The 25373-nt window shown below is 42.6% G+C and overlaps 1 protein-coding gene across 1 annotated transcript in view; it reads right to left on the bottom strand.

The window, feature by feature from the left end:
- The window catches only part of GRXCR1 (glutaredoxin and cysteine rich domain containing 1), a 29734-nt gene extending 11848 nt beyond the window's left edge, over positions 1–17886 (bottom strand). Inside the window, exon 1 of the mRNA XM_018564474.1 lies at positions 17488–17886. Within this exon, the coding sequence (XP_018419976.1) occupies positions 17488–17886 (399 nt within the window). The remainder of the gene's footprint in view (positions 1–17487) is intronic.
- Between the last annotated feature and the right edge of the window lie 7487 nt (positions 17887–25373).

Here is a 25373-nt window from a genome sequence, read left to right as displayed (position 1 = left end):
TGATCGCTCCAGTGTTTGTCCTGCATGCAGGGGATCAGTAAATATAATAGATACTTACCGATCCTCCACTTTCCATCCTGAGCCGCTCGGCAACAGCACAGAGGGGCGGCACAGCCGGCAGCTTTTTCCCAGATTGACGCTACTCTCCCCCTCCTGTATGGGCAAGGAGAAATGAAACTTGAAGCCGGTGGGGGAGAGGGGGGCGGTGGAGAGAGCTGTCACTTCAGTATGGCTGTGTGGTGAGCAGAGAGCGAGCCGCCGGCTGTCAGATCCTGGCTTGAGCAGCTCTCTCTCTCTCCTCACCGCTTGGCCATCCTAAAGTGACAGCGCTCCCTCCTACACCGGCTTCAGCACTTCATTTCTCCTTGGATCCCTGCTGCCTATGCCCATACAGGCGGGGGACAGCAGCAGGGATTCAGAGGAGAAGTTGCAGGCTGTGCCGCCCCACTTCTCCCTGCCGCGCTGAGACCTGGCTGCGCCCTCTTGCACCTGCACCCGAGGCGAGTGCCTTAGTCGCCTCTCCCTAGCCACGGCCCTGGTTCCACATCTGTCATGCCTCGCATCTTTCAATTAGACAATTGACATTTGCATTACCATGGTTATTGGATTAAGGGCCTGCACTACCTGTGTGGATATATATGCTGGGGTATTTTTCTGATGCCAATCACAACTGAAGAAGTGGCTTGAATAAGCTACAGAATGTCTTCAACATTACAGAACAAGTCCAGTTGAATGTGACTGACTACTATTGTTGTGTAATGGTATCAGCCAAATGATCGGACAAGTGGTAACGTGCAATTTTGGAATTTATTTAACAAATGGAAGTTAAACATAGGTTGCACAGGGGAAGATACACAATCAAAATATACGCATTGAGCAAAATTAATACAGTCAAAGCAGATATAATAAGCATGGGAATGCTTGGGACAATTGCTCTACTGGTCACTAGGTGGCAGTACAATATATAGGTTTGTCTAGGTTAGTGAAATAAATACTTGCAGTATCCTGAGTAAGGATTGATACACTTCTCTCACTGGCAGACAAGTTGATAGCTGAGGTAGGTGGCTGATCAAGCAGGCTTCACACTAACACTGCTGCAGAGGCCTTTGATCAGGGGGTTCTGGTAGCTGGAGGAACGGCCACCCCACTGTGTTTGCAGTATCCCAGAGTCAGCTGCCACAATATCCCCCCCAGTGATTGAAGCTTTAATAGAAGCTACATGCTCTTGTGGTCTCTGCTGGTGGCCCGCACCCCAGACTTAGAGGACGCAGCACCTGGTGACAGCTGACAAGCCCAATCACTGCTGTCGACTCAGGAAGGATCTCTCTGGTCTTCCCAGAGGGAGGAGCTGGAACCTATAGCCAGCTTAAGTAAAGTAAACACAAACTACTGTCTGCAGAGGCTCCAAGGGCTACAAAGATCATGCCAAAGGACTGCAGATTGGGCACCAGAGGTCTAAGGGGTAGTTGTCTTGCAGTGCTGGTTCCAAAACCTGAGTCTTACTAAGGACAATACAGTGTATGTGCTTGCAGTTTGCATTTCCCTCTTGTTTGCTGCTTGGATTTTCTTCATGTTCTACCATTTTTGTTTACAAATCAAAATCAAACTATAGGTGTACACATAGCAAGAGAGAAATATGTAAACTGTCATCTTCTGAATATGTTAATTGCCTGGCAGTGTCTGCTTTTAAGACTTCTGAGTTAGAACTCTGCAAATGAAAGTCAGAGAAAAGCCACAATCCCTTATCATGTCCCAGGTCAGTAATTCTGAATGTATTGAAACCAGCGTAAGGGTGGCAACTGTACCGGTGTGGACCCACTAGCTACACTGTAAGGGATAGCCAATGAGAGGAAGTAGGCTTACCCAAGAAGTGGTGGCTGACAGATGGTTCATGGTAGAGCAGAGCACTATGTCAAAAGCGGTTTTAGACCAGGTAGAAAACAGCGATAGTAAATTAGAATCACTTGCAGAATTGAGCAATAGCGATTCGTTGGGAAATTCGTCATCAGACACTGAAAGTCTCAATTCTGCAAGTGATTCTAATTGACTATCGCTTTTTTCTACCTGGTCTAAAATCGCTTTTGACCTAAAGGGACGCTTTTTGGATGCCATGGACGTTCACAAGTTTCCAGGCAGACAGAACAGTAAAAGTGCAGGCAGGGCACTGGACAGAGCTCTAGGGACAAAATTGAAGTGAAATAGTTTGATACATAAGTGTAATTATAGAAGATTACATTGTATTGTGTGTATTCTGTGTAAATGTCATGTTTTCACTTTTTTGAATTTCCTGCCGGCTCCGCCCCCCGCTGTGACGCCCGAAAACGAAACTAAAACTCAGATGCCAGCATCGGCCGGCCACGTACAGCAGAGGACACCACGGGCTCGCAGGGACAAGGTAAGTGACACTTTTCTGTGCAATCCCGAGTCTGGCTCAGGGTTACCGCTCTTGGTTCTGAAAATTAACCCCGAGCCAGACTCGGGAATACCGCCAGCTAGGTTAAACAGGTTAGACCTGGGAGCTGGACCTGCAGAGAAGAATCAGTATCAGGATCTCACTGGAATGGAGAAGACCTGGGAGTTGGATCAGGAGGTCTCTGTATAATGAGGATGGTCCCACGTGAGAGAAGATATTACAGGATTTCATAAGGCATGTGTAAGAGCCAGCCAGTATTCACCAGGACTTAGCTGCCTGCTTAACCCACATCTTGATACTCAAGTTCACTCTGGTTTAAGCACCACTGACCATGAGTCAGTGGACACCAGGAACAGTCCAAAGGTCAGAGCTGGCTGAGGGCATGGATGGTCAGGATGCAAGTCAAAAGTCAGAAGAGACAGCCCAAACAAAGCCTTCTCTGGCAAAAATGGATAACCAAAATACAAGGCCACCTTGGCCTGCTCTGATGGAAAAGTCTGAGGTTGAAGCTCACAATGGATGGTACACTGGCTGATGAAACCCCTGCAAGAGTTGGGGTCCCCAGAGTAACATGGGGAATCAGGTAGGTGTAAGGAAGGGCTGGCTGAAACAGAAAGCTTAGCAAGTACGGCGGCAGGTTGCGGTCGAGACTGTGGAAACTGAGGAACTTTGCAACACACATAGGGACCATGGGGAACAAAAGTAACCACCCTCCAGAAGGAAGGACATTGTCAGAACATATTCAGAGATGATTTGAAGATCTATAGCTGAGTAATACACAAATGAGATCATTTTTTGTTAATAGGGTACTTGAATGCATTGTTATAGTTTAACTCCTGAGTTTAGTGTCACTTTAACTAAGATATTGGGAAGGTATGTCTAAATCATTATGTCCCTGTTTTCCAGGTTATGAAATGTGTTTCTTTATCTCTTACCTGCAATTTGAACTGACAGTGAGTTAAATATCTCTCAACTCTGAAGCTGCCCAAAAAAAGCCTAAATATGTCTATAGCTGTGAATATATGTGTCAAAACCACGTACCTTACGGAAGTCTGAGTTGACTAGGGGGGACTCTCTTGTAGCTCAAGTCCAAGAACCCCCTGCAATTGGAACAGGTGCACAAGAGAGGCACGAGTTCTGATAGTAGCGTACTCCAAGACAAACCGGGTCAGCAACAGTTGAGCAGCTTGGTACCAGAACAAAAGACAAGACATAGTCGGGGATGGGCCAGGTCAGCAACTTGCGGACAGCAAAGTAGAGAGCAGCAAGCAGGAGCGTGGTCAGAAACAAGCCGAGGTTGAGGGAATCCAGAAGAGCAGAAGAATGGTCAGCCAAGCGGGGTCAATAACAGGAGAACAGAGTCAAGATGCAGGGCACGGGATATAGGTGTACAGAACAGCTGAAGACCAGTCAGCTTTGGAGGCTAGAATGTCCCAACCTTAAAAAGCCCATTTAGCGCAAACAACCGCAGAGAGCGCGTGTGCATGTCGTGAGACATGCGCACAGCAGGGCCATAATGGCTGTGCACAATTTTATGAGCCAAACTATGGCAGGGCACCACAATATGTTATTAGCTAGTTGATCTTAATTAGATGCCAATCTGTAAGTGTATGGCTGTCTACTTAGTGTATAAACATGCTGCTCAGATGATACAGGTGTACATGTTTATACAAAGGTCATTCATAAAAAGATGATCTGTTAGTTGGCTCATGCATGCATGATCCAATTACTACCTAATGTCTATAGTTGGCTTTATGCAGTGGTTCAATGACAGTGGTCAAGGAGTTATTCATTACCTCTGTACAAAACCAAAGCACATAAAATACACTGTAAGTGTTGCTCCCTGTCTGCAGAGATTTGCCATGTCTGTTTTAAAGATATCTTATTATCCTAACAATCCAGTTACTGTACATTAAGGAAACCTTATGGGGTTTTTAAAATCCACTCAGGCCTTTCTAATGACTTGCCACCTTTGCCTAGTTGGACCCACCGCCTATATCCTTTTGTCCATTTAATAAAAAGATTGAGTCATTATAATAAATAGCAAGCATCTTTCATATCAAAGATATTAGCTTATGAGACAAATGCATGCATGCTGAGTAGTGTACTGCTTTGTGTTCTTAACCCCTAGAATATGTATTATTCAGTTAAATCCATGCATTGTGTGTAAGCAGCATGGTCGCTTTCTATGAAGAGAGCCTTTGTTCTTGTGTTATAGTTACTCAAGAGCTATTATCAGTTCAGCCTGGTGCCATGCCTGAAAATAAGTGGGTGTCCTCTGGGATGTAATCTAATATACCTGTATGTCTGATCTCAAACACTCGATAGTAAAAGTGTGTTTGACTTCAGCTGGCTCATTCAGATTATTTTCACCGTAAAAGTATTAGTGTACTTTGTGTCATGTGTCTAATGAGAAAAAGTCAAAGAACACAAAAAACAAGTGTCTGAAAGGGGAATAGTTAAAGTGACACTAAACTCTCTGAATTGGTGCTGACACTGTCCTTCCTTCTGGAAGGTGGCTACTTCTGTTCCCTATGGTCCCTGAGTGTGTTGTAAAGTAGCCACTGCTTCAAGCGCACTCCCATGATGGACTACAATCTCAATACAAATTAGAAAACTAAACGTGAGATTGTAGTCACAGGAGTGAGCTTGGAGCGGTGACTTTACAACACACACAGGGACCATGGAGAACAAACATAGCCACCCTCCAGAAGGAAGGACAGTGTCGGCACCAATTCAGAGATGATTTGAGGATCTACAGCAGAGTGATACACAAATAAGATACATTTTTGTTAATAGTTAGGGTACTTGAATGCATTTTAGAGTTTTAACTCCTGAGTTTAGTGTCACTTTAAAAGCAACCTTTCAAGGAAGATATATGCTTGTTGCAATTGCTGGGGTATTTGGTGGACGCTCGAACCTTTATTTGTATCCTTTCTTCTCTACTTGGTGATTCGCTGACCTGGAACATGTAGGTACACAGTAGGTGTTGCGGCACATTTCTGTTCTGTCAGTGGTTTACCAGGTGTTGAAGGCAGAATAAAGGTGCCCATACACCTTACGATTATCGTACGATAATCGTATGCGATCGACTTTTCGTACGACAATCGTAACGTGTGAATAGAGTGCCCGACCGATAGTACTGTACAATCGTACGACTTTTGACGGTCAAGCATGTTTGAAAACTTTGGTTGATCGTACGATATTCGCATGGTTGGTGGCGTTTCCGTCCGTCAAATGTCGTACGTATTAACACTGCGCATGCGCAAACGAAAATAATTGCGGTCAATTACCGCAAGTCGTCCAGGTGTTTTTTTCTAACTACCGCTGATTGAACCTTGCGATAATCGGGGCAGGATGGGGCCGTCGTACGAAAATCGTACAACGGTTCGATCATCGGACGAAAAGTTTAGTCCGATAATCGTAAGGTGTATGGGCACCTTAAGAATGATGACCCCCATAGTATACACCTAGAAATACGTCAGAATTGGCAGCTGACATTTTTCTGTTGTGACAGATGAGACTTTTCAAAATGCTTATGTTCAAAACATTGCTATTTAGTAAACTAGGCTTGGAACAGATCCTACTGCACCATACGTAGATGGCAAAGGATGCGCAGACCACTTATCATGCTGCTACCAATACCCTAAAGTGAACCTTGCATTTGCCTATGTGAGGCATGCAGGGCTATGAACTCTTTTTCTGATGCCATATGACACATCTGGGCCAATGAGGAGGCACCTATCACTATAACATGTGGGGGAGGGATTAACATGCTCACCATTACCTGGAAGTGCCAGTTTTTTCATTTTGCTCCCAGAAGCTGAAACGATTGGCTCGGGTATCACTAGGTCCTAGCATCAGTGCAATGTCACGTAGGTCTCTTCCTTGGTGCCCTGGGTTTAATCACCTACAGCGACGCAAAAGCATAGGTGCATAATGGTTAAGTGCCAGTACAGAACAGACTTCTTCTAGGTTCCTCCTCAGCTCTAATGTGTCACATGAGACAGCCAAAGGAAGCATGTGAGGACTTCCCCATGCTCTGCGCCAGGAGGTGCTCTTTATCTGAAGTCTGGTGTGTGTTTTGAATGGGGAGAGGTTGTTCTGTGCTGGATGTTGGGGGGGATTAAAGGAGTAGAATATTTCTTGGAGGGGGGAGGGGAAGATTTTGCTGGGGTTGATTTTTGCTTTGCAGGAGAATGAGGTGATGTTTTATTGGGAAATTTGTTTTTGGAGAGGGAGTACTTTGCAGTTTGCAAGCAGGGCCCTGTGTTAAATATGCCCAACGGCTATGTTATGTAGTCCTGACCACTGTACTCTGTTTTCTGAACTCCGGGAGTTGAGCAGTCACCAGCAAGCATACTGAATGCTGTGATCAGGAGTATGCAATGTACAGCTAGGGTTGCCACCTTTTCTTCAAGTGAAACCCGAACACTCTAGCGCCACATGCGGCAATTTTTTTTTAAGACTATAGAGGAGAGGCAGCCAGGGGAGGGAGTGAGGAGACCAGCTAGAGAGGACTACAAATCCCAGCAATACATTATACAGCAATATAAAATAATATGAAGCTACATACTCTGTGTTATTCTGTGTTGACGCACTGATGTCTCCATGTGGCCTGGTGGGCTGTGCGGGCTATGGTGTCTCACCAGGGATCCGCAGGTGGGCAGGGAGCTGGAGGAGGAGAAGGCAATGACAGATGCGTCTGTGGAGGTCCTCGGCAAGCACGGTCTTAGGCAGCCGAATCTGCCTAAAACCCAGCCCTTTCTCTGCGCTGCGGGCACTAATGGTTAATTGTGACCGGTAATAATATGCCGTCCATGGCAGTGAATGATGGAATATTATTAATGGTCACAATTAACGATTTAAACGAAAAACTTTGTAAATAAATGCGTTTCCTCGATAATACTGGTCTGTGCACAAGCGTAGATGCTGAGGCCGGCAAGTTCGACTACATCAGCGTTCTCGACAGAACACCGGTATCTGCGTTTAGTATCAGGGCATTTTCACGAGTATGAGTACTTGTGAAAATGCCCAGTATCGGCACTGGTGTATCCCTACTTAATAATATAATGCATTGCTGGGACTTGTAGTCCTACATAGTTGGTGCTATTCTGCATTGCTGTATAATCATCATACAGCAATGCACAATACCACCAGCTATGCGGGACTACAAGTACCACCAATACATTATACTAAAAGTCAGCAGTGCAGAATATTACCAGTATTCCTCCCTTCCCACTCCAGACTTACCTTTCCTCTCCTGCAGGGCCCTCTTCCTCGTCTCCCCGGTCAGGGGGCGGGGCTAAGAGGAGAGAGTCCTCACACAGCAGAATGTTCTGCCTGGCGGTGCCTGCAGCACATTCTGCAGGACTGGTGACCACCTCTCCTGCCCTGCCGCACAGCCGCCCGTACATTCTGCGGGTGGGTGTGCAGCAGGGAAGGAGCGGCACTATCTCGGGGGGGGCCCTCTTCTTCCTTGCTGGGACCCCCCAAGTGGCGGAACGCCATGGCCCGATCGCAATTGCGGCCGGTGCGACCCTGGTAGTTCCGCCAGTGGATTTCAACCAGTCCCCAGGACAGTTTTCCCAATGTCTCAGCACCTAGGGTAGAGGGTTGCCTGTTCCAGCACCTGGTGCTAGTATCCCTCTATATAAATTTGGGAGGCATGCTTTGGAGACATTTGCTCTCACTTACTGTTATGTCTACATGACAGGAAGTAAAGAGAAATCTCAAGAGGGATGCAGAATGGCAAAAAACACCAATAAATATTTGTATCCCTTACCTACTTTATTAAAAATAAAAAAATACAAGTTTTGAGATATGCATGAGGTGACAGGGTCTCTTTAAATCACATTACTTATTAATGACCCCTGACCCCATCTACACGAATGTACACTGCAGACACACTTATTTATACATAAATAAGTGCTATAGGTGTATGTGTCCTCAGATGATGACATTTAAGTTTTGAATTTCTTTTGTATACATACCACAACGCTGCAGAGTTGTCAGCACCCTGGGATCTCCTGTGTTGGCTTGTCTCTCTAGGGGGCGTGGCTATCATCCATGTGATTTCATCTCGGCCGCATCCCCTTAGTGGGCTGGGCCAGCCGTCCATTGCTGCTGTATTGGAATCCTGGGCTCCGTCCAACCAGGGAGTCTCTGCACGCTGACGCTGCACTGCTGCTGCCGATTTGCCACCCGACTCTTCCTCTGCGCTGCGGGCACCTGTAAACAGACACAGGCTGCCCGCAGCTCAGAGGAAGATTCGGCTTCAGGCAGATGCGGCTGCCGTGGATCGCACTTGCCAAGGACCTCGGCAGCCGCATCTGCGAGAAAATTTTAAAGTGCCGGTGTCAGCAGAGTGTCTTGTGTACGGGTGCCCGCTGGCTGGACACCCGTACACAAGACGCCAAACCCGGACTGTCCGGGTGGCAACCCTATGTACGGCACAACATGCAGGGTGCTGCTGCACTCTTAACGTTACATATTTCTGACCTCTGCACTCTTCACACTGGACTGAGTTCCAACAGTTCCCTACACTATCCAAAACACCATCCATCCCGTTTTTTAAAGATAGAGAATTATAATATTCCAACATTTTACATTATACCAAAAATTCATAAAAATTACAATAACCCTCCGGGAAGACCTATAGTCTCGGCTGTAGGAGGACCACTTGAAAACATGGGCAAATACTTAGATTCTCTCCTAAAAGAAATGGTTTTGCAGTTGCCCTCCTACACCCGAGACACTAAGGATGTACTAAATAAAATAAATGATCTGGTAATACAGGAGGGCTCCCTTCTTGTGGGGATCGATGTGGAATCACTTTACACATCGATCCCTCATGAATGGGGACTAAAAGCCATAGAACATTTCCTCGATGTACATTTTCCATTGATGGCAACTCAAAACGAATTTATTGTAGAACTTCTAGATTTTGCTTTGCATAACAACTGCTTCCAATTCTCGGGAATTTTCTTTAAACAGATCAGAGGCACATCGATGGGAGCCCCATGAGCTCCATCCTACGCATGTCTCCACCTGGGCTTGTGGGAACAAGAACTAGTATACAACCATCCTCTATACCTGAGCCACGCAAAGACGTGGCTCAGATGTATTGATGATGTACTGGTGGTCTGGAGTGGAGGTGAAGACCTCCTGATATCGTTCATTAAGGATTTAAACATGAATAATAGGAATCTAAAATTCACCTACATCCAAAGTAACACTAAACTCTCATTTCTGGACCTCTCAATAGAGATCAAAAATAAAAAATTAATCACAAAAACATATAGAAAGGAAACCTCAGCAAATACACTTCTTCACGCGACCAGCCACCATCCCCCTCCGCTGAAGCAGGGTATCCCTACAGGTCAATTCTGAAGAATAAAACGTAATTGCAGCGAACATGCTGACTACCTAAGTGAGTCCAAAGACCTATACAAACGCTTCAGGGAAAGGGGATACCCACACAAATTAATCAAAAGGAGTAAAACGAAGGCAAATCAAAGATCAAGAAAAGACCTACTGCAAAATAAGGAACTAAAAACAAATGGTCCAGTGAATTAAAATAATAACTATACACGTATGATAACCAAATACGGATCTAATTGGGAAAAACTAAGACAACTCCTAACAAAGCATTGGCACATTTTTGATTTATGCCCACCACTATCCAAAATAGTGGGTCCAAGACCCCTACTCACAGCTCGTCGTTCAAGAAACTTAAAAGACAGTTTAGTCAATTCCGAATACACACCCAGCTCATCAAAACAATCACCTTTAAATAATAAAAAAAGACTCAAAAGTATGTACCCCTGTGGGGGCTGTCAGATTTGCCCATACATAGATAAAACAAAAACTTTTAGAAACTCGGAGAGTACAAAATCCTTTAATATAGTGAGTTTCAATAACTGTAATTCAAGCAAGGTTATATACCTAATCGAATGCCCATGTCAGAAATTCTACGTGGACAAGACCAAAAGACAATTGAAAGTAAGAATAGGTGAACACTAAATGATATTAAGAAAAGAGGCACAGACAGTCCCCTAGCCCAACACTTCTCAGAACATCACAAAGGGGTCCCTGATGGGCTTAAAGTTAAAGTTATTTACGAATTAAATATTTCCCCCCGCAGAGGAGATTTTTATAGGATCCTTCAACAGCGGGAGAAGATGTGGATCTATAGACTAAATACAATGTTGGCCAAAAGGGTTAAACAATGAATGCAACCTTAATGTCTTTTTATAAGATAGATATTTTCCAACTTAACATTTCAACAGATCCACACCTTCTCTAACGATCCACACACATGGGGGTAATTTACCCTGAGAGTATTAACATATTGCTTAAAAGTGGAAAATCTGTACATAAACATAGCTGTGTAGAAACTGTTTTTATATATATATAAAAAATGTAAGTCCTATTTGAGTACTGTCTAATGAAACCGATAAACGGAGGGAGCATTATCCTTTGAAACCCAAACCAATGAATAAAGGGAAAAAGGGGCGTGACCCAACTACTTAAGGAACAGCTCTCCCGCCTCTAGAGTATGTCCTGACGAAGCCCCGTACAGTGGGAGGGGTGAAACGCGTCAACAGATAGACAGAGATCAGACGTATAGTCACTATGCCACAAGTGGATATATGATCTTGAAGCCAGGGAGCCACCGGCTTGGATCTGGCCGTGTGTGCAATTGACCCCTTCCTGTTCATCAGCCATGGACTACCATAGTTGGAGCGGTGAGGTATAACGGGACCTTTTGTTAATGGGGGAGGGGGTTTCTCACAGACAGACTATCACTGGGTTATCTCCAATTAACAAACCGCCTGACTTTTTCTTCTCTTTCTCCTTATACTCAATTTAAGTGTAGATGGTATAGGTCTTTACTTCAGAGTGATATTCAAATGATGTCCTTAACGGATATATATAACACTTTTTTAGTCACTCACGTTACTGAAGTTTTCTCATAGTCCGGGCGGTTTGGAGATTTTTTCCAGTATGGTCCAATAGTCCACTTGAGTGTGAGCACGTCTCGCTATTTCCTCCAGGAGGTGATTGTTGCAATCTAGTCTCCAATAGTGGGTTCGAGGGATGTTTACGCTCAATGGATCTTTGGTAACTCCCTGGGTGTTCAGGATATGGTCTGTCCATCAAATGAGAACCGCAAGCCCCAATTTTGGCTGTCATTGGACCTTTCAACAGGACAACGATCCCAAGCATACCTCAAATTCCACAATGGCTGGGTTGCAGAAGAAGTCGTGAAAGGTTCCAAAGTGGCCATAACAATCACCTTACTTGAATTCCATAGAAAATGGTGGTGTGATTTGAAGAAGATGGTTGCAGCACACAAACCCAAGAATATTAGTGAACTGGAGGCCATTGCTCATCATGGGCTAAGATTCTTTAAAGAGACATTAAAGGCAAAATTTGTTTTCCCTCCCCCCATGTTAATGTTAGCACTTACCTTAAATTATGTCTCTTTTTCCGATCCTCCTCTTCTTTCCTGATGTTTTCAGCCTTCTCTCCAGCGGTGCGGCGGCTCTCCGATCCAGCGCTGATTGCTCTGTCCCTCCGATCATGTGGTGTCTGCATGAGGGTGCACGCGCCCATAGACTTACCTTGCGTCCCTTGTCGCGTCCTTGCCGAAAATTAGAGCTGCGCATGCGCCCGCCCCCAGATCCGGCTGAATCTGCATACTGACAGCCCCTTGGCTAAAAAAAAACCAAATGAACTGTCAGCATCCGGAACGAAAACGCGTCAAAAACGCACTGCATTAGCAGCTCCACGTGTGCTGATCAGGACCTGATCTCATGTGAACAGGCCCTAAGAATGCTGCCAAAAGCTGGTGTCTGTCTATGAATCTTGTTGATTTGTTCACTGCAAACAGCTGAAAGTCTGTAAAGTTTGCCAATAAACCTGATTTGCAATGGGTGTTGAATCATTTTGATTACAACTGCATTAGGCAGGGTGGCAAGCATCGTGTTAATAAACCACCATATGTTTATCAAAGCTTGTGTTTATGCCCTACAGAATGTGCAGAACATTTAACATGCATTTAGCTTAACTGGGTTTAACTATTCTGATAAATACACTGCTTGTCCAAAAAAAAAGTCACACAGTCTAATATTTTGTTGGACTGCTTTTAGTTTTGATTATGGCTCGCATTTGCCGTGGCTTCATTTTGATAAGCTTGTGCTATGTTAAAACATTTATTTCCGTCCAGAGTTGTATAAAATTTTCAGTAAGATCTTGTATTGATGATGGGAGAGTCGGAGCATTGTGTAAAGTCTTCTCCAGCACATCCCAAAGATTCTCAGTGGGCTTAAGGTTTGGAATCGGTGATACCCAATAGACATGTGCATCAGCAAAAAGTTCAGTTTGTTTTGGATTTTTCGTTATTTCATTTTTCAGGATTCGGGTCCGAAAGTCAATTTGGTTCATGATTCGGAATCAGGCGAATCTGAAATTTTCGTTAATTTTGGATGAGTTAAATTATATTGACAAATTAATTTTCATTGCAGCAAAGTGACATTAGGAAAAAAAATTAATAACAACAAGTCGTCTCCCAGACATGAATAGCATTCGGTATTCCCTGAATGATATTCAGGAACAGAGTTGTTATTATTATGACAAGTCTGATCCCGAATGTCAACAAATGGGCAGAACAAGTCCTGTGACGTCACGATGCGCTCCATCCCTTTGTTGACATTCGAGTCAGAGCTGTCATTTGGCGGCAGTGTTCGCCGGGATCAGACGGGTCGGTGGGCATCGGGGCTTTTATTTCTTTTGGCGAGTCACCAAACCAGCAATATATTAAATGAAAATTATCTCCTGGTGGTCCAGTGAAGGATCAGTATGATCTGCCTCTCTTGTTGATGCAGATCATACTAATTGCTCCCTCATGGTGCCACCGCTCACAGGTAGGAGCAATTAGTATGTTCTGCATCAGCCAGAGATGCAAATCACACTCACCCTCCACCAGAACACCAGGATAATCCCTGAGTGCCCCACTGGCCCCCAGGGATGCACCCCCCTCCCTGCAAAACAGGTAAGCAGGAGAGGGGAAATGTTTTTAAATGATTACTTATTAACTTTTGAGTCTGTGTTATATGAGTGTGTGATATGTGTGTGTTTTTTTCATGATTGTGTGATATGTGTGTGTTTTTAATAGGTGTGTGATAAGTGTGGTGTTTTTTAATGAATGGGTGATTTTGTGTTTTTTATTGACTGTGTGTGATATGTGTGTGATGTGTGGTATCTTGCATGTGTGATGTGTTTCATTAAGTGTGCGATATGTGTATGTGTTTTATTAAATGTGCAATATGTGTGTGGTTTTTTTGAGTGTGTGTGATGTGTGTTTTTTAATGAATGTGATGTGTGTGTTTTAATAAGTGTGTATATTTTTCATTACGTGTGTGATGTTTGTGTTTTTAATTGAGTGTGAGATATGTGCATGCATGATTGCGTGTGTAATGTGTGTTTTATTGAGTGTGTGATACAGTGGCGTAACAACCGGGGGGGCAGGGGAGGCACTTGCCCCGGGCGCAGGACTGAGGGGGGGCGCCGTCACGACCCCCGCTAAACGAAGCCCCTGGCTCCCTCTCTCTGTCACATTCACCCGGCTGTCATCGGGTGGCCACTCGCTCCTGTGTGGGGGTGGGGGGTACAGTTCTAGTGGATGTTTATATAATATGGGGGGGGGGGCGAAAAAAAATGTCCTGCCCCGGGCGCCCATAACTCTGGTTATGCCACTGGTGTGATATGTGTGTGTTTTATTGCGTGTGTGTGATGTGTGTGTTTTTATGAATGTGTGTGATGTGTGGGTGTGTTTTATGAGTATGTATGATATGTGTGGGTTTTTATGAGTGTGTGATATCTGTGTGTGTTTTATGAGTGTGTGCTGTATTGTTATGAGTGTGTGTGATATGTGTGGGTGTGTTTTATGAGTGTGTGTGATATGTGTTTGTTGGGTATGAGATTTTTCGCTCTATAAGACGCACTTTTTTCCCCCCAAAAGGAGGTGGAAAATATTCCTGCGTCTTATGGAGCTAATCCTGAAGCCCGAGACATGCAGTTTCGGGCGCCGGGTGAGTAGTTTTTTGTACATTTAGCCCTGCTAAAGCAGAGCTAAATGTACAGTAGGAGCCACTGCTGGTTTAATAGGAATGATCTAATGAGATCACTCGTATTAAAACCGAGCAGCAGCGGCGGCGGCGATCGAGATCACCATAGAGCAGACAAAGAACGGACGTTCTTCGTCTGCTCTGTGTGATCACTGAGACCGTGGCGCTGTAATCACAGCGCCACCTTTCTCAGCGGTCACTAACTGCAGCTTCTGCACAGCTTCTGTGCAGAAGCTGTGACAGAAGCTACGGTCTGTCGAGTGGTCCATAAGGCGCACCGGACCTCCCTGCGTCCTATGGTCCGGTGCGTATTATGGAACGCAAAATATGGTATATGTGTTGTATCTGTGAGTGTATAAATGTATGAATATGTGTGTTTTCCTATTTTGCCTAAGGCAGTGATGCTGAACTCTATGTAAACCCCAGTGCCCACACTAAAACACAATACCAAACTTTTTTTCAGTTTTGGCATTTTGAGATAAATAAAATGATTTTGTGTTGCAGTCACTGACCTAACCCCTTGTTGGTATACGGCATTACGGCATAGAGACTGTAAAATGTTGTCAAGGTTGGTAGCTGAATATGTTCTTCTCCTTTAAGTAGACAAAGCAATGCCTATTAGTGCAGACTGTATACATCTATGTGTGTACTGCAGAAATAGAGTGTATTCATTGAGAAAGATGGTTCCATTTATCTTTCTCGGGGAGTGTCAGGTAACATGGCCCAATGCAGACCTCCAAACCAGGGAATTATAATTGTATGGCATTTGTCAAACTGAATGCAGAGTTTACATTCATGAATATTTACAAGGATAGGACAACATATGTTCTACCCAATCTGATAAATTACCATATCACTGACTGCTGGCTTTACTTCTGCTGTCTCAAGTAAATATCTACATAAATAATGTATTTTAAAGGGAATTATTCTGTTTTTCGTCTCCGTAAAGCAAGTGATACTTTGCACCATATACACTGCAGCAGAAACAAAAATCACACCAAACAAATTTTGTAGTTAAAAGCTATAAGGATCTATTTTCATTTGACAAAAGTATTTATAATTTGAGGCTAATTTATATAGCAGCAGTAGCACCTTACCATGGCTAAGCTATGGCTAAAAAAAAAAAATGTCCTTCACACTTGTAGCGCTACCCCATCAGGAACCGCTGAATGATCGGGTCTTCCATAGCCTGTCTAGGGATTTCTAGTAACCTGGCTGCCCCAATAGCACTTACCACCTCCAGTGGCGACCAACAAAGCGAAGCCCAGACAGTAGATAAAAGATTTAATTTCTTTTATTGCTGAACTTCAGGGAGATAGGGTCAGGGTCAGGCACATCAATGACGAAGTTGACTCCTTTAAGCAATAGAACAGAGTAACTGCTGCCATCACAGACTAGGACCTTTAAAGGAGAACTATGAGGTGAGTGATTTCCACTCACCTCATAGTTCTAGCCGACCTGTGACAATGAGACTGTCACAGGTCCGCTCAGTAGATCGGGAGGAGAGCGAACACATACCAGGTTCGCTCACCTCTCGATCCTGTCACGGCTCTCTGCCGTGACAGGGGGAGGGGCTGGATTCCCCCCTCCCCGCTCCGAACTGCCAGCGCTGACTGGCGGAACGGACAGGGGAGAGGGCGGGTACAGCTGGCTCTGCCTCTAGATAGGCAGAGCCAGCTGTCACTCACGCAGCTGGGCGGAACCCGTCATCTACGTCGGGATCCGCTCCGGCTGCGGCGTCTCAGTATACCGCGAGCTGTAGCTCGCGGTATACTGAGCTTAGGGTGACGGGAGGACGCTAGTTTGTGTCCTCCCGTTGCCCTAAGGAGAACTATGGGGAAAAACACTGACCCCATAGTTCTTAGAACTGCCCCAAATAAACTACATTTAACATTTAACAAGTGTCTTCAAACTCAAAGGCCAACTGAACTTTACCTTTAAAGAAGAACTTTACCCACTAATTTAATGTCTTCTAATACAGGCTTTGTGAGTTGTGACACCTGGGCAATCGCACTGTGGGCAGGGGGCGTGGCTACGATGCCATTGACTTCAATATACCACCATGCCCCTTCCAGCCCCTGAATGCAGGAAGCCGGTTGGGTCACCATACAGTGCGTTCAAGCAGCTAACCGCACTGAAACGTACTGTATATGGTGTGAACAAACCCTTAAAAAAATTAAAATATGAAAGGAGTTCAGTTCTCTTGGGAATGTTTGTATGTATTATGCATTTACATGTGAGATTTCTATTTGAAAAATCGATGACAGGTTATTTTTATTTTAGGTTTCCTGGCAGGGCAACCAATAAATCACATTTTAATAGTCCACTAGGTGATTTTAGAGTATATACTGCACTTTATGAAACGCATATATTTTAACTATGACAAAAAAAACAATTAAAATGATCTACATTTGGGGTTGGTGTTTTTCTTTGTGTCAAGCACATTTAAGCTCTCTCCACCCTCCAAGGTGTACCACATGGCTAATCACAAGAAAACACAGGTGTCCTCTTTCTATAAAAATTGAATGTTCTGCACTTAGAATGAGACCACCACAAAGCTTGGACATTAATGTAGAAAGCTAGTAATATGTCTGTTTCCTCACTGGTGACCTCTCTGTCCTTGCTGGTAGAAGCAATGGGGGAAACATCTTTACTAAGACTCCAGTTTGGTATAACTCATACATTGAATGCAGTTATAATCACCTCAAAGCTGCTATTCAGGCAACAGGAAATTTAACTTACAACATCACAAAACATTTCAGAATTGGTAAATAATGTTTGTTGATTCATTCATATATCATTTGTGATTTTAAGTATGTTTTTGCCAAAAAGGTGATATTATAACAATATTGATGTTTGCAGTCAATATGTGAATCAACTGTAGAATAAGCAGTTTGTTCACTTCCACGTATAACTGTATGCAGTATTTAATTTGCTTACCTGGAATACTTTTGCCAAATTGTCAAACAAGGCTTGGCCAGCACTGACTTTATGTTTGACTCCTCTGACTGTTCCATTCTTACTCAGTATATTCACTCGTTTTGTTCCGAATCCCCTGTCCTTAGTGGCTCTTGCTAGAACTAGCAAGTCATCTGGCTCATTTTCACTTTCATCAAACTCTGAACCTAAAAATCCATTATGGTGCCCATCTGTCTCACTTGGTATGCTATTCTGGTCAGTCTCCGAGCTGCTGGCACATTCAGAATCCACAGAATCACCATCCGTGTAGACCTCTTTCAACACTCGCCCACTATAGGATGACGCAATCCTGAACCTGACTTTCCTTGGTTGCCTATCCCCTTCCGACTTCATGTCCATGTTTAACAGATATCCATCCATTGGTAAAAGCAAAACTGCTTACATTGTCCAGGGCCAGAGTGTCACCTTGTTTCCTGGCTCCTATACTATTGCCACTAGTGACAGCAGCACCCATAAGGAAATAAAGTCTTCTAAGGAAATGTCTAGCTTACTCTGAAACTGCGATAAATAATGAATTCCTGTGTGCTATGGTTACCCTTAAGCTAAAACCTGTAAATTAATATGGCCAATTAATAATGTATGAACTCTTGTGTACTTTCACAGCAGATAGGGTAAGGGGAAGCAAGCAACACTTAGAAAAATACATACAAGGTGGGGTACACAGAAAGAATTATGAAAATGCAGGGCACACTGAAGGAGTTTGCTCGGTAACATGATCATGACCTAAGTATAATGTACTATATAACCAAATGCCTTGGTTTAATTTATATAAAGTATATTGTCACATGCACAGAGGGAAAACGATGTTTTGTCTGGTTTTGCAAGTTAAAAATGTATTGTAGATTGTAAGCTCTAACGGGCAGGGCCCTCCTAATGATTTTGTCTTATGTTGTATTATAATGTATTGTCTTCCTTAATTATGTATAGTGCTGCGCAGTCGGTTGGCACTATATAAATTCTGTATAATGATGATAATAATCATGTTATGTGTTTTGTATATACAATACCGGTTAAAAGTTTTAGAACACCTCCATTTTTTCAGTTTTTATTGAAATGTAAGCAGTTCAAGTCCAGTGAATAACCTGAAATGGTGCAATTTAATTCTCCATGCAAAATTATTTTAGTTGCAAGATGTTTGTGGGTTTCCTTACATGAACTGCCCATTTCAAAACCCCCCTAAAAAATTTCAGTGGTGATTCAATCAGGGCTTTGACTAGGGCAGTCCATAACCCTCTATTTCTTCTTTCTGACCCATTATTTGATGAATTTGCTAGTGTGTTTTGGATTATTATGGTGTTAAAAACCTATTTCTGGTTCAACTCCAACTTTTGGGCAGAAGGCCTCACATTTTTACCAAGCACACTTTTATGTTATGAGGTTCTCCTGAAATGCTGTCTTTGGTTTGTGGCAAACATTTCTACCACCATGCTTCACAATTGTTATGAGGTTCTCCTGAAATGCTGTCTTTGGTTTGTGGCAAACATGTCTACTGTTACTGTAACCAAAAAAAAAACTATATTGTCTTTGCTCTAATGTTCTGTTTGGACAGCAAATGCTTTTTCTTAACATACCTCACGCAGATTAAATTGGTACAATCTCTTTCTGATTGTAGATGAGTGCACTTTGAGCCCAAGAGTTACCTAAACACCCCACAATTAAGTTTTATTGGTGTCAGAATGTCTAATGTATGTGATGGGATTATAATGTTATCTGATCACTTTGTGTATAAAAGGTTGCACAGTTGCTCAATAAGTCAGTTTGTTTCACCCTACACTTGGTTTTCGGCTTGTGATTGGGTGGACTGGGAACTAAAGGTCACTTTGCAGCATCTCCTCAGCAAGGAAGAATACAGCGGCGGATGTACTCATTCTGAGTACTGGAGTCCGTAAAAGGGGGGGTGAGGAAAAAGAAGAAATCGAAGAAATCAGAAAATAAACACCATAACCATTTTCCTAAAAGCAAAAACATAGGGTCAGCACTATATGGGCCTTAATAGACAATCACTGCATACAATGATTCCTATCTCAGCCTGAAAATGTTAAATGGTGAATATGCGGTACATAAAAAAAAAATGCAAAAATGATGTGACACCTCTCTATTTTATATTATTAGCCAGGCACTTGAGCTGGTATCCCCGTGGCAAAAGGGAATTAATTGTGTCATGTACGTACCAGCCCACCCCAGCATTGGTGTTTTTTTTGTGCCAGGTTCCGAAAGTAACAGGGTACACCTGCCAAGGATAAGCGCTCAAAGCTGATGAGCTTCCCTATTCCGGAAATCCTGAGACAGTAGCTCTCTGTCATGCCAATATAACACAGCGCCAAGATGGTAGATGCACTGAGCTATGCCTTTCACATGTCATCTGAATAACACAAATTAGCTAAATTGTGATGTGACATAAATTGTAAAAAGTTGCGATATAATAGTTTTATTGGTTGTCTGGGCTTCTGCAGATAAATGAAGATAACAGTTTGTAAAAAAAACTATTAAGAATGTTCTTATTCATGTCAGGCAGACCACATCTTCTTGATATGCAGCAGTAGTTTGATCTTCAGTTGTATTATAGTTTCTGTGTGATATTTAAACTTCAGAAATGGTACATAGAAGGTCTCGTCCACACTGACAACTCATTTCCTGGACTCTGCGGGACATTCATGTTTGTCAGCATGTGGGGAATATTCATTTCTTTGCTATGCTGCTGATTATTTGCTCCCAGCGTGAAGATCTCATCCACCAGCAGAGATTTTAGCCTTCCTTTTATGAAAACCTCAGCATAAGACACGTGTCGGCAAACGCAGTTGCAAAAAAAATATCTAAAATCAGGAACATACAGTAAGCCTGCACTTAATTTTTCTAAAACAGTGTATTGGGCAGAGAGATAGCCTAAAAAAGAGCCTGATATAAAATAAGTACTGTTGCCCCTTTTTATTTTGGTCACAGATTATGCAGGAGTGACCGCATGCCTGGTCTCCTTAACCAATGGTTTCCAGCTGTACACTCTGTATATCCTGCAGTTTTGCATGAGATTTTCTGATTGATGGAAGGGAACCAATATCAGGCAAAGTTTAATGGTGAAAATATCATAAGGAACATGCCTAATCCTTTGTCCCCATTATACGTTACCCTGTGGCCTGTATATACCGTAGCTTGACATGCAGCTAAAATGTTCTATTCTGCCATAAGCCAGACTGAGTGAAATTTTGATGCTTTATTAACAAAACAAGGTGGGGTGAAACTGGTGATAAAGAACATGGAAATATATCATCAGTATATAAAACACGTAAACATAATGTCAACTTACAAATACAGAGAGAAATAAGTCCATTCATACCAGCGATGCTGCCTAAGAGGGATTTGGGGCTTTTTCCTCCAGACAGGTGCTGCAGATGGCAGTAGATTCTTCTTCCCTCTTTCTAAAATGGAGCCTGAACTCCTAAGATGCACTTGTTTCCTTCCCTTTATGCTGTGGGATATTGGTTGCTTTTTATTAATATTTTATTGCAGGAAAGCTTACAGGAAGTCTTGAAGCTACTGTAAATAGAGATGTTGTATCTTCAGCTCCATCTTGATTTTGACACTTAATATAAAGGACCTTTTGGATATTTTGAAACATTTTGAATTGTACCATCTACAGTATTTAATTTAATTAATTTAGGCAGTAACTACTATTGGCTAACTGAATATATTTTATTCAAGCTTTTGAGTCAAGGGTGATGAAGAGTTTACCCTAAAAAAAACACTTGTTAGCTAATAAAATTGCCTGTATTAAAGGGTATCTATGGTCAAAAACTAAAACTAAATATGTATCTCTATATTGGAGTTCTATCCCACTCCTAATAACCATACCAATCTAAAGTGTTGTAAACTTACTTACTGAAGATGTCCACAGGATGTACTTCCTCAATGCATTGACACAATTTCATTCAGCCCTGTGAATATGCACTTCCCTGTGTCACTACTCTAACTATGTGTGGATCTGAACTGCAACTCAACATCTGAACTTCCCACAATGTAAAATGATCATTGCTTGCTGGAAGGAATGCATTATGGTTTATATAGTATGTACGTATTCATATAACAATACTGATGTTATAAGAGGATATTAAATGCTGGGACTTCAGAACTACTTTAATTATTTAGTAACATAGCTACCCACATTGGGGCCCCAGTGCATATGATGGCTCTGAAGTCCTCCCTTATATGCTCACCCCCCCCTTCCAATCCCCTTTACTGTATTTACCATCAATGTACCCCAACCATGGAGAACTCTCTCTTTACAGCCCATATGTAATTCTTACCAGGCATAAAAGATGCGCAGAAAAGCAACCCTGAGCTCACTTCTGGCCGTATAACTTTGCTCTGTGACAGCATCACTCTGCTGGATGTGCTGTAATTTTGCTGCGTTATACTGGGATAATAAAGTCAATGGGGTGTAAATAACTGGTCACAGCTCCTCCTAGAGCAAGGACCAGGTAACAACTGTAGTTTATCTGATTCCAGTTCCTATGACCCTACCTATTTTTTCACATTTATGGTACTATCTATGGCTAAGGCATAGGTACAATACTGCTAACGCCTACATCAGCATAGCTAGGAACCTATCTGGCCCATGCCCCATAAAGAGTCCAGAAAAACAACTACCAATACTGTAGAGTGGTAAACAAAAGTTGACCTGTTTTTTATGTCTATGGTGACTTTATTACACATTGCTGCCATGCTGACTATTTAATTAAGGATCCAACAGGTGGCACAGGCACAAGGACAGTGTGCTCAGGACCTTACTGATGCTGGAATGTTGAAAATAGCAATAGGAAAACAAAAACAACAAAAAAACACAAAATTTGCACTGAGATCTCCTCACCCGCGCTCTTAGATCCCACACTGCATACCTGCCAACTTTCCGAGATGAGAAAGAAGGTCACCTTGCAGCACAATGTATTTACGTAATGGACATGTCGCTGCACGTCCCCAAATTATGAGGTCCATTAAGAATGTATACGTCAAAAGTGATTGGGTAAACCCAGAATTTATTTTTCTCACCATTACTTTTCCTTTATACTGGATTTTGGAAATAGCTAACATGATAATTAAGAGAGAAGATAAAGGTTTTAATGCTGAATAACACTTTAGTTAATTGGATAGAATACTTTCATAGATATCTGTACATGAGACGAAAAGAGGGAAAACTGACGAGGAAAGAGGGACTGAGGGATTTGCTTACAGGATGGACAGTTCCTCCAAAAGAAGGACAGTTGGGAGGTAGGCATATTGTGCTTTGTAGAGACTAGAACTAAGTCCTTCTTATAATTTAATAGAAAAAGATGGTAACCGCATGAATCTATAACCAGCCTTTATAGCAGGGCGCACATGGGAAGGCTTACAACAATACAAAACACAAAAAATCCCCAACGCACCTGCCAGCTAGCCTGCAACAAAACAAATTACCCTGGTGACAGTATGCGTTAAAAACAGAGGTTTTAGTTGCACAAACTTTTGGCCAAAAATATGTAGAAGCCACACTGCCGCGTCAAGGCACCTCTGCAAAGTGTGGTCCTAACTCTATCTATATGAGTCTCCAAGTGTGAGCATATTAATGCAGTCGATAGATTGCATGCAGGTGTACCAGGAGGTAGCCTACTCCTCCTTATAAGGTGCAGGGATGCACTGGAGGCCCAGCAACCAAAAATGCACGCTGGGACCCCCAGTGCGTCCCCACATCCAAAATAGTCAAACTAGAAATAGCCATGTTCACACAAAGGCAGACAAATTCACTTCAGTAGATAGGCTAACCTATATAGTATATTATGGAATTATTAGATGGTACTACAGAGTTCTATGACCTGTAAAAAGTAATTTGCTTTCATGTAGTCATGGAGATCCTCAGAGAATTGGATGCTGCTACAATTAAATTATACAGAATATAAAGTACATTTTACCATGCTTAGAGACTTACAGGTGGCACAGGCACAAGGACAGTGTGCTCAGGACCTTACTGATGCTGGAATGTTGAAAATAGCAATAGGAAAACAAAAACAACAAAAAAACACAAAATTTGCACTGAGATCTCCTCACCCGCGCTCTTAGATCCCACACTGCATACCTGCCAACTTTCCGAGATGAGAAAGAAGGTCACCTTGCAGCACAATGTATTTACGTAATGGACATGTCGCTGCACGTCCCCAAATTATGAGGTCCATTAAGAATGTATACGTCAAAAGTGATTGGGTAAACCCAGAATTTATTTTTCTCACCATTACTTTTCCTTTATACTGGATTTTGGAAATAGCTAACATGATAATTAAGAGAGAAGATAAAGGTTTTAATGCTGAATAACACTTTAGTTAATTGGATAGAATACTTTCATAGATATCTGTACATGAGACGAAAAGAGGGAAAACTGACGAGGAAAGAGGGACTGAGGGATTTGCTTACAGGATGGACAGTTCCTCCAAAAGAAGGACAGTTGGGAGGTAGGCATATTGTGCTTTGTAGAGACTAGAACTAAGTCCTTCTTATAATTTAATAGAAAAAGATGGTAACCGCATGAATCTATAACCAGCCTTTATAGCAGGGCGCACATGGGAAGGCTTACAACAATACAAAACACAAAAAATCCCCAACGCACCTGCCAGCTAGCCTGCAACAAAACAAATTACCCTGGTGACAGTATGCGTTAAAAACAGAGGTTTTAGTTGCACAAACTTTTGGCCAAAAATATGTAGAAGCCACACTGCCGCGTCAAGGCACCTCTGCAAAGTGTGGTCCTAACTCTATCTATATGAGTCTCCAAGTGTGAGCATATTAATGCAGTCGATAGATTGCATGCAGGTGTACCAGGAGGTAGCCTACTCCTCCTTATAAGGTGCAGGGATGCACTGGAGGCCCAGCAACCAAAAATGCACGCTGGGACCCCCAGTGCGTCCCCACATCCAAAATAGTCAAACTAGAAATAGCCATGTTCACACAAAGGCAGACAAATTCACTTCAGTAGATAGGCTAACCTATATAGTATATTATGGAATTATTAGATGGTACTACAGAGTTCTATGACCTGTAAAAAGTAATTTGCTTTCATGTAGTCATGGAGATCCTCAGAGAATTGGATGCTGCTACAATTAAATTATACAGAATATAAAGTACATTTTACCATGCTTAGAGACTGTATAACAAATCCACATGGCGGCTAAATGCACTGAATCAGAACAGAGCACAGAGCAGTCCCGGAATGAATACTTCTCAATGACTCTCCTAAATTTGTGATGAAGCATCATACCGGGATGAGAAACCTCAAATGGAAGCTTCCATGCAGTTACTCCAGGGAGGTATACTACTAACTCTGGGGCAGTAAAAGTATTTTTAATGAATCAGAATATGTTCATCTTCAATTTTTTGTGAAAAATTCCTAAAAAAATATGTATTCAATAAGGCAAAGAGAAACCGGCCACATGCTGTACCCGTCGGAAATTAATCAAAATTAATCTTGATCTGACTTTAATAATAAGAGATTAGTTGGGATTTACTATAAAGATGATAAGATAAGATAATGATAAGATAACTACAAGGTGAATTACGGTGAATGCTGCTGCCAAGTGTCATCCAACCGAAAGGCAGGCTCTTCAATACGAAAAGCAGCATGTCAAACATTAGTGACAGTGTTTGAGCTACAATTGAAAGAAGGTGAGTTTTAAAGTGTGCCGTAAATCATGGATCACGAACAACGTGTTGCTTCAAACTGCATAAAAGTGTTACAGAAACACATGAAATGTTAAAATTAGTATATGGTGATGCTGCAGTGACCATGAAGAGGGTTTACACGTGATTCAAGCGATTTTGTAATGGTTGTGGAT

The sequence above is a fragment of the Nanorana parkeri genome, unplaced genomic scaffold, assembly GCF_000935625.1.
Source record: "Nanorana parkeri isolate BGI_ZX_2015 unplaced genomic scaffold, ASM93562v1 scaffold24, whole genome shotgun sequence".
In the NCBI taxonomy this organism is placed as follows: domain Eukaryota; kingdom Metazoa; phylum Chordata; class Amphibia; order Anura; family Dicroglossidae; genus Nanorana; species Nanorana parkeri.
This window is presented reverse-complemented; position numbering and strand designations above follow the sequence as displayed.